At 44.0% G+C, this 14,981-nt stretch overlaps 2 protein-coding genes across 4 annotated transcripts in view; both read right to left on the bottom strand.

The window, feature by feature from the left end:
- Nucleotides 1-5,258, bottom strand: part of PHLPP2 (PH domain and leucine rich repeat protein phosphatase 2) — a 32,307-nt gene extending 27,049 nt beyond the window's left edge. The window contains exons 1-2 of the mRNA XM_058813755.1: nt 5,092-5,258; nt 4,641-4,885 (exon numbers count right to left, since the gene is read on the bottom strand). Of these exons, the coding sequence (XP_058669738.1) occupies nt 4,641-4,885; nt 5,092-5,235 (389 nt within the window). The 5' untranslated portion in view covers nt 5,236-5,258. The remainder of the gene's footprint in view (nt 1-4,640; nt 4,886-5,091) is intronic.
- A 3,583-nt stretch (nt 5,259-8,841) lies between these two features.
- AP1G1 (adaptor related protein complex 1 subunit gamma 1) overlaps nt 8,842-14,981 on the bottom strand; it is a 35,466-nt gene continuing 29,326 nt past the window's right edge. For 2 of the 3 annotated variants that reach the window (XM_058813759.1, XM_058813758.1), the window contains exons 18-23: nt 14,834-14,975; nt 14,139-14,265; nt 13,613-13,708; nt 13,220-13,380; nt 12,134-12,232; nt 8,842-10,087 (exon numbers count right to left, since the gene is read on the bottom strand). In XM_058813759.1, coding sequence (XP_058669742.1) covers nt 9,986-10,087; nt 12,134-12,232; nt 13,220-13,380; nt 13,613-13,708; nt 14,139-14,265; nt 14,834-14,975 — 727 coding nt within the window. In that variant the 3' untranslated portion in view covers nt 8,842-9,985. The remainder of the gene's footprint in view (nt 10,088-12,133; nt 12,233-13,219; nt 13,381-13,612; nt 13,709-14,138; nt 14,266-14,833; nt 14,976-14,981) is intronic. The other variant, XM_058813760.1, reaches the window with a different exon arrangement.

Genomic DNA, 14,981 nt, shown 5'->3' with positions numbered 1-14,981 from the left:
TCTGCTCCTCTGAAAAGGTCTGGCAAGCACAGACTCTTGGGTCTCTGCTCCCTGCTTGACAAGCAGCACTTAAGAACTGCAGCACTTGTGAATTACATTGCAGAAGAGAAACACAGAGAAACAGCAATTGGCATAAGCCACACAATTCATGGTGAGTATTTCTATTTCATGATTTAAGGAAAACCAAGAGGAATCCATGACAAGACACAAAACTAGAAATACTAAATAAAGCAGATGGCAAGCAAGTAAAAAACCCTATGTCTAATGCCTCAAAAATACAAAAGAATTCCTAAATTTTTCTTCTGAAGGCAGCTGAGAGCAAAGCATTTGAAGAATCCTCATGAAGAATCGTAAAAAAAACCCAAAGCAAACATAAGACAAATTTCCTACTCTCTTCAATTCACATCAGTGGCTAGATTCTTATGCTTTGGCAAGTCATCTCAACCAGTGTATTTAAAAGGATGTTTTAGAACTATGGCAGAACACAGGAAGGACTCAGTGGCTAGCTTGAATTAACAGCAATAAGAGAAGGTTCTTCTGAAACATCAGATTTAGTATATTCAGAATTGAAAACATGTTTTCTGATCGTCTCTTCTCACTTTTTCCAGGGACCCTGTATTGTGATTTTCTTCAATAAAAACAACAGAGTTTCTTGCTAAATTACAAGTTTTCTTTTAGGGAAAAAAATATTAGTGTAAAAAATTAAGCACTGTTAGGTAGGAGTTAAAATTTTTGGTAGGAGTTAAAATATATTGTTCCAATAGTCTACGTGCCTACCTTCAGATTACAGTCACTGGATATCAATGGTCTCCTCTTTTTCAAACAGTTTATAAACCATGTCACGAAACATTTCAAACTTCCTCTTCAATATAAGGCACAAGGTACTTTTAAAACTATTCTTGCAGTAGAATGGGTCTACTTTTATTCAAAAGGACTTTTACCACCAATTTTTTTTTTAGTTTATCCCTACTCTGTAAGCACTAACATGATTGTTCCCTGTGTCCATGCACTGACTTCACAAAACCACACGTACACTTTAGTTCAGCCCAAACACTTTTCTGTTCTTGGATCAAACCTGCTCTAGACTCATATCCCTCCAATACTCAAGTCCTCCTGAACCGGATCTTTTGGCAACTTATAGCCTCCTTCCTCTCCTTTGCAGTATTTAGTACACTTGTCTTTTACATAAATCTACCTACTGATACTGAAAAGCAGTGTTTTCCAGGAAATACTGCATGCTAAACTGTCTAGAGCAACCTGCTGCACTGATTTCTCAGTACCCACCACTCCCTCCATTCATGCCCTCCTGAGCTCATACCTTTTAGCCACAGGTTATTAACAGGGCAAACTGAACAATGCAAGTTTGCATTTCTTCCTTCAAACAGCTCCTCACCCAAAACAAGATGTTTACACTGAATAACAGGTTCCAGTCTGTAAGATATTAGCCAATAAGTTTTATTGGTTTGTGCATTGCTTTTCTCCCCATGACATCAGAACACAGAACCTCAGGCATTTTGGGTAGGAAGGGCCTTTAGAGGTCATCTACTCAAACCATCCCACCATGGACAGGGACATCTTCGACTTGAACAGGCTGCTCAGAGCCCAGTCCAACATGTCACTGCAATGAATGACTAATACCTTTGGCAACCAAGCTTGAAATTTTGAAGCATCAAGATAGAATTTGCTAGGTAGGACCTGTTTTCCACTAAACTTTGTTGACTTGCATACATTATTTATACTGTGTGTCTTAATGGGAAACATTTCATTGCTGTATGTATCAAACCTTTTCACTTCTTCTCATATCTTCTTAAGAATAAGAACATTTCTGATTGCTTTTAATTACTATATCAGAGTATTTCCACTATTACCGACAGCTTTACAAATGTCATCAAATAATTAAGGCAGGACTGATTTCATAAAACATGTACCATTTACAAGTAGCTAGTCATCCAGGCTTCCTTTGGAGTCACCAAGACACATCTCAAGAAGTAAAATGACTCAGGTATTTCAAGCAGATATATTGCAACTGTCACTTCACACACAGGACCTCTGGATCAGAAGAAGAATTACTCTCAAACAAAGTTTATAGCCTAAAAAGGCAATGTAGCTGATAGTTGAAGAGCAAGCAATGTGGTGTGAAACTCGCATCAGCTCAAATTAGAACTGCATAAACTCGTCCTGTACCCAACACAATGAGCTCTGAACACCGGCACATGCGAGAACACGTGGCTGTCACAGCAGCTGCGATCTGGCACAAACAGCCCATGACATCCTCAGCAGCCTCACACATCAGGGACTGAACACTTCATCTGCTCACAGCAGCTCTCAGGAGAACAGGTGCCAAAGTTTATGGAGACAGAAAAGCCAAAAAGAAGGAGCAACAGTTTCAGTTTCATTCCTGTTGCAACTGTAGCTCTCCATAAGTAAGGGTCAAATTTTCGAATCTTGGAAGCTTAAATTTTTGTTGCGAGCGGTATCCAGAGCAAAGAAGGTATCCCTGCAATTCTGGTTTAACCCTTCCCTCTGCAGGAAGACAATTTCCGGATATGAATGGATACAAGCATAAGAAAAGATTCTGGCTAGGAGAAAGCTCAAGATCCTTGAGGTGCATTGTGAAAAAGTTCTTCCAGAAACGGACTTGAACTCACAGAATTGAAAAGGAAACAGAATGATCACAAGGACATTGCTGAATATTTAGACAATACATAAAAGAGCTTCTCTATTCTTTCATACAGCTTTCAGTCTTCCAAGTCAGGTGCCAAACCAACATCTGTGATGCTCTGGAAGGAAAGTCACCTGCTGATATTAAAAGGGCAAGGAATTCAGAAGCTGTCTGGGAGACGTAGTTATGGTAAGATGTGATCAGATATTTAACAAAGCAATTTGTATAATGAACATGTTATTAAAGTAATTGGTAAAGTTTGTTCGAGGAAGGAATTATCTCAACAGGGCATGAAGATAATCTTGAGCACTCTGTCATCTTCCTGTGGACATGCAAGTAGATACCACTCAGGTCTGCTTCCTGCTACTAACACAGGGGTTACTGAAGCAATACTGGTAACTCCTGCTTCCCTACCAAGAACCACTCCAGTGGGAAGTATTTCAAGGATCTCTCCTGTAACAAACACCTATTGAGAATTACAAGGAATAGACATATCATAACCAAGAACCCTTTACAAAATTTATGACAAATCTTAGCCAAGTCCTAGACATACCAAGAGGTAAAAGGAGTGGGAAGTAATAATTTAGAGCTCAGTACTTGCTTCCAAAAGGCTGGCAGCAATTTGCTGCCAATTTGCTAATCCGGTGCAAAATCTGCTACAAATCAAAGACAGGCACAGCCAGCTACCATGAGAAAAGAGATGTTGAAAAGAATTCAAATGCAAAAGCCACTTCAAAAGTTAAATAAAGTCAAAATGTATCTCTCGGAACACATCTACAATCTTTACCTAAGCTTTTTCATTATCAGCGTGAAAGGCTCTGCTCTTCCTTAAAAATGCTGAAAAATCTGCTTGCTATTAAGGTCCACAACATGGCAACTTCCTTACAAAATTTTCAAGCAACAAACAGAGGTTCCCAGCTGCTTCAGTGGCAGTGTTGAAGTGTCCATCTGTTCTCATACAGCATTTCTAACTAATCCATCCCTAATTCCTGTAACCCTAACCAGGGTACGGCAAATGGTTCTAATCAACCTTTTCCAACAGTCAGTTTTAAACAAGTCCTGTTCTCTCTGCATCTCCCACCACCAGTGTTCCCACCCCATTACAGAGCAAACATACATGAGAGTTGTAAGAGCTGGACACATTCGACCTGTAACCTTCATTTCACATCAAAAATCCAGCTACTAGCTCTGTTCAAAATGCATTGTATCTACTGCTTAGCCTTTAAGTAAGGAGACCACAGCAATTATTTGCTCCTGAGAACAGGAGCAGCAATTTTGTATAACTGAATCTTAAGTCCAGAAGAATCAGTGCAAAGTTTAAATCCCAACAAACTGAATGGGAGCTTCTAAACCTAGAGGAGTCGATAACACACTCACAGCATAAAGTTCACGCACATTAAACCCTGAGCCATCTATTTTCAGCCTAAATTGACTTTTAGCATAAAACATAGCATCTGATGCTTAAGCCTTCTTTATATAATGCTACAATTCTTGCTACAATTTCTGTCTGCCTTTAATTATTTAGCTGGCAACTCTTCTCAGTGAAAAAAATTACTCAGACGTAAACATTAAATGACATAATTGTGAAAGAACCTTGCTTTTTTTGCTGAGTCTAAGTAACTGTTTACAGCCTCGTAAATAGATTAGGTTGTCCAGAGGCTAAAACCTCCATAACGCAGAACATAACAAAGGAATATATACACCGGTGTCTCTACTCAGAAAATGAAGACCTGTTTCTGGCTGGAGCAACAGTCAAACCCTCCCTGTTAAAACACATAACTACGAGGTGTGTAACCTCTATTTCACCACTATCTAATTTTTATGAAGTGCATGACTCAAGTCTGTACCTGACTGCCAGTTACTACCTCTGCCTGTTCCCTACCTGCTCTGCCAACAGGCATAGGGACACGGTGAACAAGAGCCTCGCAGACCTATACAAAACATTTCGCAGTCAGGTTTATCCTTTCTTGGCCCTCACCTGACCAGGTCTCCATGAAGCTGCAAAAAGAGGTTTTTCCTCCCTTCTCCGTCACAGATCTCCGAGGCTTGGGTGTCCACTGTACAGAGGACCAGGCGCAAGTCCGAGGGAGCCGCAGTTGCTGAGTCTCTTCCATAAACATACACGCAGCCTCGTCCGACGTCCCCTTTCAGCCAGGTCCTCTCACGGGAGCCAACCCGACTCCTGCTCTGGCAGCTCCTGCTCCCGGTGCGCTTCGCGTTCCTCTGCAAGGCAGCCCAGACCGAGCGTCAGCACCGCCTGCGGCCGCGCTCCGGCCCGGCCCCGCACCGGCCCGCTCCGCACCGGCAGCAGCCACTGCCATGGGAAAGACCAAGGTCGCAGCGGGCAAATGTCTCCGGCGTCCCGCAGCCGACTCCCCTCCACCCCACCGAGTCGCCCGGAGCGGCGGAGGCCTCGGTCCCCTCCTCACCTTCAGCACCCGGATGCCGCCGCGGGATCCGGCCCGGCATCCCCGTGTGCCGCCCGGCGCCGCCGCCTCGTCCTCCTCGGGCTCCTGCGCCTCCCTGGGCCCCAGCCCCGCAGCCGGCCCCGCGGCCGGGCCGGCCTCCCCCATGGCCGGCCGGACCCACAGCCGGGCCTCCGCGGCGCCGCCCCGGAAGCGCACGGGCCGTCCGGCCCAGGCCCCGCCCCGGGCGGCGGCGGCGGCGGGCAGCGCGGCCCCTCCGGAGCCGCTCCGGGACGGGCACCCCGAGCTCCGTGCCCGCCTGCGCCCGTGTCTTCCACCAGCGAGAGGTGCCCAGTGCGAGCGGGGAAAAGGCACAGCTCACCGCAACGCGGCAAACGCACCTGTCACCGCTCGCCCTTCACGGAGCTCCAGCGCCGGTCACCGTCAGCGCCTCGCGGCTGCAGGGACGCTGCTCAGCAGCACAACGTGCTCCTGCTGCCCTGCAGGTCCATCACGTAAGCTCTGCCAGTCTTAACTAGTGGCTGCTACTAATAATGTCAACAACTACTAGAGACGTCCTAATCTACAAATGACATAATCGTGACAGATTGCAAGAATTTGAGTATGTTTTAGGGCAGCCACTGCTTCTGCCTCAACAAGATCAAGAACATTTTAAAAAAGCCTCCCACCTTCCCCACAGTGGAATTACAGGTTTGAAAAGACATGAAAGGTCATCTAGTGAAATGTGACTGTGACTAGAAAACACAAAGCAGGCACACGTGGGGACAGAGATATGGTGACAATCCTTATCCAAGAGCCACATGGAGTATGAAAGGGGTCTTTTAACGGGCTCCCAGACCAGGCTCCAAACACATTCCTTGTGTTCAGATCCCACCACACCTTTCTAGCATCTGGACAAGCATCGCTGCTCGTAACTAACACAGTCTCTCTCAGGCTGGTATTCCGCAGGAATTGCTCAAGTGTTTTGCAATTGTCCACCCATCTCGATCTCCAAAATTTCCTGTAAAGTTTTTTCAAAACATGGCCTTACTATTTTGCATCATCTGCTGTTGCCATGGCCAAACATTAAGAATCAAAATTCTATCCCACTGTATTGGTAGAAAGCAACAAGGCAATTTTAAATCATTAAATATTGACTCATTTTATTAGTCACTTCATAATTTGTTTCAACCAAAAGACAATACACACAGCAGAAGTCTAATGCATCCCATGTAAATGTTTACATCTGTTAAGCTCCTCACTCACCTATGACTCAGCATGTACCTAAATTTTTCACTCTCAAAAATAGGTCTCCAGAATTTCAAGTGCCAACAGGTGCCCTGCCTCAAATGGCATGTTTTTCACTTTAAATTTGATGGGTTTGTTGGGGGGTTGTATTTTAGTAGTTTTTTGTTTGCCTTTTTTTCCCTCTATACTGTCAAAGAGGTGGGATGGGGCTCTGTGTAAAATTTAAATTACAACATCATGAAAGAAAAAGGAATATACAGGAGTAGAGAGAAAGTTAAAAGGGAAGCAGTCCAGCAGCTCCTTCCCTCACAGCCTCCAAGTAGAAAATGAACAGATAAAATTGCACCAGTGTCACTGCTGCTGCAGCTCACAGCTAGTACAGCCTTAGGCAAGGCACTGGTACCTTTCCCAGCTGCTTCAGTATCTTCTGAGTTTTAGATCCAAGGTACTGTAAAGACAGTCCCCTCACTGCTATTGCTTCAAGAAGTTGTTCAAGGCCATATTTTGTGCCATCAAGACCTGGACAAAGTCGACTCTTAGGACCTTTCCATGACTTCTCCCCCTTCAGGCCCATTATGGCCACTATTGTTTCTGTCATTTTTTTGACTGAAAATACATTCACTTGGAGAAAGACATCCAGTGTCTCCCAGTTCCAAAGCCTCCCATGCAGATACCAGTAAGATTAGCCATGAAGTCCGTACCTTGCTGCCCTTATATTCCCCTTACACTGAAGCGAGGAGAACGTTGACCAGACCTGTACTTGTTGCATTCAACCGGCGGGAAGAGGACGCAGCGTGTGCTTGGAGTGCCTCAGACGTGCGAGTACTCTCCAGAGGAAAACCACAGCAGCAGCACAGAGCTCGGAATGCACATGGGGGTCAAGGAGCAAGCAGCATTATCTGGTATTGCAGATAGGGGAAGATGTGAAGCCTGGCCTTCCTTCTTGTGTAATGTCAGCATCCATCCCTTAGTGAGGAGGGGAGAGCTCCAAGGACAACTGGAATGTTTGGCTGCTACACAGGAGTACTTCATAGCCAAGGGATGGCTTCCTGCGAAGTGTATTTTGGGTACACACTCGCCTCCTCCAGCTCGACTCAAAAACAGGACAAAATGCCCATTTCCCCACAGACACAGTGCAAGGGTGGCTGAAGGAGCCAAGAACACAGAAAGAATTCACCCCACAAGCTTACCAGAGACAGACAGCTGCTCTAAGGGACAGAAAACAAGCATGACAAGAGGGACAACATACACTGTTCCCAACTCTGCTGCAACACACTGGCCAGGTGAGAGACCATTTTCTTCTTCCTTCCCATCTAATTTCCTGTACCAGTGCTCTTTTCCAGCAAAACCAAAGGGAGAGTGAGGCATGCTGGCTTTCAGTACGAGTGATCATGTACAACTCTGTGAAGAGAATGGTAGAGCTTATGAGGAGTTCAGGAACCAAGGGAAAGACTTCCCATTAGCTTTTTATCTGGGACGCTCTCAGAGCTCACTGGCGTATGGATTTAACACACTCAGTCTTCAACACTGAAGACTGAGTTTGAGTTAGTGGGGCAATGAATAACCACAACTGCAGTGAAAACGATTAAGCTAAATGCTCAGCACCAGAAATGGACCCTGATTCAGCCATTTCCTGCAAAACTGTTTCATGATGCTTCCAGCTAAGCACAGGATAGATCTCTCCAGTGATAGCCAAGGCATGACCCTACCACAACCCAAAGTTAATTTTAAGGAAATCATACATTGTTCTTCTAGATTTTATAACCCTACTGATGCCAGTTCCAGGAAAAAAAAAAAAAAAAGCTCTTTGTTAATCCAAAGGCGCAAACCAGTTCAATCAGTAAGGTAGCAAAAATACCCTTCAAGAGAAGATAAATTTACTCCACTACACATGGACCAGCACTTAAATTAGTGTCAGTCCTACATTATATTGCTTAATGCAGTCAAGACCAGACCAGACTGAACAACACTCAGTGGCCTCCTGCTCCCAATTCAAGGGCAGAACAGGTCTTCGGTTTTCCCTAAGTACACTGTGGATCACTCTTGCAATATTTTTTGCAAGTTCTGGAGCCCAGTGTTAGCACTTCTGTGGACACAAGAAGGTATGTCTAAACTTGTGCTCACAGCACTCAATGATTTAGAAAGCCAAAGAACTGAAAGGAAGCAGAAGTGCCCAACCTTCAGCTTACCAGCACACTCGAAAATGAAGACCTAAGATATATCCTAAAAAGCACTGAACATCTGGAGTTTGTCACACTGTGCTTTTGTCTGTCTTACATATCACCTCCTAGAGACTGCCAAGAACTGCACCACCTCCCAGGAGTTCCTGCAGGGACATCCCTGAACACAGCTTTCTGTGAGCTCAGAGGGGTACCAACCAGATCTTGCATCTTTGGATCCAAATACTCAAACAACTGGCTTCCGTTCAAAACACAGCTTAGTTACTTTCAGTCTGAATGTGAACTGGCACATTAATTCTGAAAGGGGAGCAAGGATCAACTAAGTAAAAAAATGGGAAAAGGTCTCTTTAAACTGCATGGTCTTTATTTCAGTGCCAATATTACAGATACAACACAAATATCCCAGTCAGAAGTAACTCAAATGGAACCCAGGGGGTCTACAACAGGCTCTGGAAATAAAATTGGGGAGAAGTTCTGGAATAACCAGGAAGAGCAACTTTGCAGCATAGTCTCTGATGAGTCTCCCAGCAGGAGCAAAGCCCTTGCCCAAAAACTGATCTAGAAAACTGAATGTGTCTTTTCTACCCATAAACCACAACTAACAGGTTGAAAGACTTTGAAACCGTATGTGGTAGAAAACCAGCTGCTCCTTTTATCTCTACATCTCTCATAACTCACTTCACTTTCTGGGGAAGCTACAGAAGACTCTGAATCTGCATGGCTGTGCCTACTGATGGAAGGAAAGAAAATTCAGGTGTAAGGGCTTAATTTTCAAGTACAGCACCGAAGCAATTTTACCAACTCTTACCAGCACCTCTTCTCCTGCACTGTGTTCCAGGTTTGCAGATGAACTCCAAAGGCCTCACTTGCTCTTGGTATGCAGCACATAACTAAGAAGTGCGTGTATACAATAATGCACTGAGTAGGTCATAAGAAGCCTCCAGCCCCTTAAGACCTAGGGGATACAAGAAGAAAGACGAAGGGCAGCCTGGCATTCCCCAAGACCCCATTTGAGTCCCAGATGAAAATGCGTGAAGGAATCCAGCTAGAAATGAATGACAACACGCCTTACCCACCCCAGGGGAAAAAAGACAGCAGAAAGAAGGAGCAACTGCTCACTTGCTGCAGAGAGAAGAAAGTTTCCCTGCTAGAAATTCCAGACTTCTCTTCCAACCAGGCTGTGTTCCTTTTTGAGAGGGAAGGAGGGTGGGGAAGGGGAGAAGGGAATGTTGCTTCTGGCTGTGAATGCGTGTGTGAGGGAGTGCACAGTAGCCTCCACAAGCCACCAGCCTCATCAGCAGAGGAGAGGAGATTAATCTTAACAGATATGCTTCAAAGTCAGCAATCACTTCAGGAAAATTCCTCCTCGTCAGCAGGTCTCTTTTGTTCCCCATGCCCATGGTGCAGTTTGGGGGATTGCCAAGGATCACAACCTTCTTCCCAGAGTTCTTTTGATTGGGTGGGATGAGAATAAGAATGGTGCCAGAGCCTCATTGCCAAGACTGAGGGGGGAAGTTGTTGACTTCTGCTAGATCCTGCATTGCTGAGCCCTTGTGATTATATGTCAACTTGATCCGCATACGTAGTTGTTGCTACAAGAGAAAAGGGGGAAACAAAAAAAACAGAAAACAAATTCAGGTCTTCATTAAAAGCCAGAGACTCCCACCTCATCCAGTTCCTCTCCCCCACCCCATGAATACTCAACACTGACTTTTCCTGAACACAAGAGCTTGTTGGTGTGTGCAGGGTGAGCTATGACACTGCAGATAAACGCTCCATCTGGTGGGACATTCATTGGTCACTGTAGTTCTCAGATCAGGTACAAGCTCTTACAAAAGTTACAGCACAGCTTCTACCCATGTTTGTGTCTGCACTGGCCCTGCTCTTGCAAGCACTGAAGTCCTTAAATACAAAATTAACCTCCTTGAAATTCCAGTTAACAACAGAAGAAAGCAGGTGGCAGATCTGTACTCTGTTGCACTGCACTTGGGCCTGCAGTGAGAGATGGGCTGTCCATTCATTGCAGCAGTTTGGCAACTTCAAGTACTGCACAGCTCAGCAGCACTGTGAAGGAAATAGCCTATGAAAGACTGGAAAGAGAATCTCTAAGAACATTCCCTTATGCTGTAACTAAATGATGAAATAGCTCAGAGATCGCTTTACACTGTCATTTGGCTGTTACTGGCTGTCACTCAGATACTAGGTGGCCTTAAAAACAGCTAGAGTACAGCATGCTCCAGTCAGGTTCCCTATTCTCTCTCTCAAAAAATCCAAAAATAAAAAGCCAGAAGTTGATAATTTCTGTCTCTTTTCTCCACAGGCAAATACACAAAAGGGACAGCAGAGGGAAAAAAGGAAGACAGTGACTGCTTCAACAAGGCTTAGGATAAAGAAGTGATGCTCTATGACTAATAGATCAACATCATCACTGTCACTTTTTGGTTTGTTGTTTTGGAAAACTAGCCATTAGTTTCATCCAGCATGATGGCTTTATTTTGCACCGCTGTACTCGGAAGTGTTCCTAGGAGTTGTGGCATTCCTATAAGACAGCATGCCACTACCCTAGCTGTGCTTCACCTTGCAGGTCCCATTCTAGCACATTACAGGAAAATACCTAAACCCTCCAAAGTTCAGAAAGTAACTTTCAAGGTGCTCTTTGAAAGGTGCTCTACAGCATCACAGCGAAACTGGTAACAGATGTATGTAAGACATACATGAGCAGACTACATGGAAATAGAGGGAGATGCATGGAAACCACAAAAACTATGTACTAGAAGACCGACATTCAGTGAAACTTGGGCTGAAATTTGTGATTTTCTTCCCTCGCTTGCACATCAATATAGGAGAAACACTTTACATCTAGAGCAGTTACATCAATTTTAACCTATGAAAAGCTTCACATGTTTTAAGTTCCTAGAGTCATTTAGGATCATAAGGCTGTTTCAAAGAAAGAAGTATGATCTCAATTTTATTTTTCTTTCTGATACCATCTGAGCACTTGCAAACCCTCTTAATGAGGCAATGTGGGCCACATCCCTCCCTCCCCTCAAGTCTGTTGTGTCCCAGTCTTGAAGCCTGTCTCTGAAGGCTGTAAAACAAATGGAATTACAATTACATCGCTCCTGAAGATTTTCCATCAACTATTTAAAACTACACTCATCACATTAAAAACAAATGAGACTACTTAACAGACAATTTTAAGAATATGGATCAAGCTGCTTTTTTGTGTAAAAATATTTCAATAACACCACCACAGACAGCAAGAACAAATGCCGAATATCTTTATGTGTCAAGATGCTTGCCTTCCAAACATCACTTTTACAACCCATAGAAACACTAGGTTAAGTTCCTCTGGCCACTTGAAAACTTAACCACTGCAATGCAAGGCATGAATGACTTCAAGATAGCAAAGCTATTAAACTGTTTTAGCAGTATAACCAAATAGAAGACCAAACCTGTGTCCATAACCTCCTGTGTTTTTCATAACTTCTTCCTAACTCTAACTGAAGTGACTGCCATGAAAAATGTATCATTCACTACCATTGCTCCCTACCTCTCATCAGAGATGCACCCCTGACTGGCATTAAATGCATGATTACAAGAGTGTATCTTCAACAATTCTTCTTGGAATGACTCACCTTCTGTGGATTCAGGACTTTAATGACCTGTGTGATGGTCCCAGAATTAAATGCAGGGATGACACTGCTGCTGGGAGACAGAAGCTGCAGCTGGAATGTCTGAAAACAGGGCAAAAAGAAAACAATTTGATGTGTAATCAAGTAAGAAGTGACTTGTTTGCACTGAAAGAAAGCAAGGAAAAGTTTGGTTTCTGGCCCTGAATAATCACTTCTTGAATTCCCTATCATCTTGTTGTTCCCTAAGAACAACAAACTCACTGGCCCATCTGCTTTCTATGCAAGTAGGATCCAGGTAACGCAAATAATAGGAGCTGAGGGGTTACTGCAGTGTACCAAGATCAGCAGCAATGCATGCTTCCACGTGTTGCACTCGGATGAACGGTCAGTACACCTCTAACTTCAAGACTGTTCTTTCCCTGATTCCTTCCTACAGTACGTGTAAAACCTACTTGAATCCAAGTTAGAGGAATACTAGTCCCTAGAAGTGAATGGACTTTCCCAAATTTGGAGAGCATTCCAGTAGCATGCTGCTTCAATAGTCTGCTCTGCGATAAACTAGGCAATATCAGTCACTCGCATTTTGTGCTGCAGCTGAGTGCAAGGGGAAAAAATTCACTTCCTTAAATGAGGAATGCCATTAATCACCATATTGTGACTCATTTAAATTTTTATAAGCAACTAATAGCTTCAAAAGATTTTTTTCTTTCATGTATTCATAGCTACAAAAAACACAGTATATTTCTTAGAAATTAAGAAAAAAGGGTATGATTAGTGTCTCCAAAATACTGATTTTGACCCAAATATTTTTTTTCCTGAGGTTTAGCCATTTTTCTAGAAAGTAGTGATTTCAAAACACAATTTTGTCCAAGCAGAGTGGTCCAATTTGATTAGAATCAGTGTTCTATTGCATTTACTACATGTACTTTCAGACTGGAAAGAGATGACCTAACTGTGCACTAAGAGAAACCTGGAATAGTTCTCAGCCTTGTTTACCTTGCAAGTTTCTATCTACATGAAAGCACCAATTAGGAAGTGTTTGCAACTGGCCCTTCAACTTCTCACTGTAGCTGCCCTAAGTGGCTCTACCTTTGGTACTGCAGCTTGGAAAACAAAGTCTGTCATCTCCAGCTCTGTGCTGTTGGAGGCCTGTATCGTGATTACAGTGACACTAGGGTTGGTGTTCGACCTCTCAAAGGTGAAGTCAATCTTCAGCCCATTCTTGTTGTAGGCAGTAATGGAGGGGATTCCTGTAGGAAACAAAAAAGCAGAAGACCTACGGAATCTGGAGATCATTCTCAACATCATAGTATGCACTTACTTGACCCCAGACTCTTCTGAAAATTAAACACACCCCCATGTGCTCCAGTATCTATGGCACACTTTCAAATTGCCTCCCTTTAATTTTTTTTTCTACTATTCCTTGTTTCCTCTTCTAGGTGTTGAGGCACTTCAGGGGAAAGGATTTACAATGTCCCTAACCTGCAGCAATATCATTGAAGAGAGGCTGAGTTGTAAGTCCATCGAGCAGGAACGGAGGCTGTGCTATCTGGGGTGTAGGGGCAGATACTGGAGAACCTACAAGAAATGTTGAAGGATTAATACTTTGCTGTCAAGAAATGAAGAGTAATTACTCCTTTGCCAAAGACTGACTGCTGCATTTTGTATTTCTTTACATGAAGCTCTATAAATCACCTGTGTTGTCATCCTCCCCTTCTTTGCTTTCATGAACTAGCAAGTATTCAAATGGAATTAATTCCTCACATCCTATAGTCTTCTCTGTAAAGGCTCACAGCATTCCCAGACTGAGGTGTGAAAATGCTCAAGTCTCACCAGCTAATCATGCAGAATCAACCTCTGACTTCATTCCATAACTCCCACCTACTAATACGGATCTTGGTAGGAGTAAATGTAAACACTAGGACTTAAAAGACAATGAAGAAGTAGCCCACCCTCATCCCACCCCAGGGATGAGAATGTAGACATCTAAGAAATGCAGCCGGCTCACCTGTTAGGTTGAGGTCTCCCAGGAGGTCAAGCAGCTCCCCACCAGCAGTGGCTGGCTTGCTTGTAGGTGCAGTGGGAATTACAGGTGTTATATCACTTCCCCCCAACAAGTCCAATAAATCATTTGCCTAATGAGAGAGTGGATGTAATTCTTACATATATTCAATGTTCTGCTACTTTTCCTTGCAAATGCAGTGTGTTCTATTTGTTCTCAAACTGAAGACCACCAGAGCTGATGGCCAGTTAGAGGGGTTCTTCGTTTCACTATGATCCCATGCCCCACAAGAAATCTAGTTTCCATGTTTGAGGGACTGAAGAGATAGGGAATGACTGAGTTCAGGCACACTAAGTTTGGGGAATCACAAAATATTCTGAGCTGGAAGGGACCCACAAGAATCATTGAGTCCAACTCTAAAGTGAATGGCCCATAAGGGGATCAAACACACAACCCTGGCATTATTAGCACCATAACCAACTGATACAATCCCACCCTGCTCCTCAGCCTACAATGACCTGTCCCACACACCTGTTCTGGACATTAGAGCCATCAGAGCAGAGCAATGATACAATCATCACCAGTCAGAAACAGCAAGGAAGCAGACAAGGGCGAGGGAGATGGTGTCAGCTTGCTGCAGGCACAGGCTGGAACGTGGTCTGACAGGCAGTGGAAATTTATCCTGGCTCAGTTTCTGTTACCTGGTTAGCAGGCTGCAATCCAGAGGGTGGAGGTTTGGTTTCCAGTACTGCTGTCTCTGTCTCTCCATTGGTCTGTGCAATCTCAGCAGGGCCATTTGTGGTGACTTTCTCCATTACTGGCATTCTCTCAAGCAGTGCTGGCCTGAAA

The sequence above is a fragment of the Ammospiza caudacuta genome, chromosome 13, assembly GCF_027887145.1.
Source record: "Ammospiza caudacuta isolate bAmmCau1 chromosome 13, bAmmCau1.pri, whole genome shotgun sequence".
Lineage (NCBI taxonomy): Eukaryota > Metazoa > Chordata > Aves > Passeriformes > Passerellidae > Ammospiza > Ammospiza caudacuta.
This window is presented reverse-complemented; position numbering and strand designations above follow the sequence as displayed.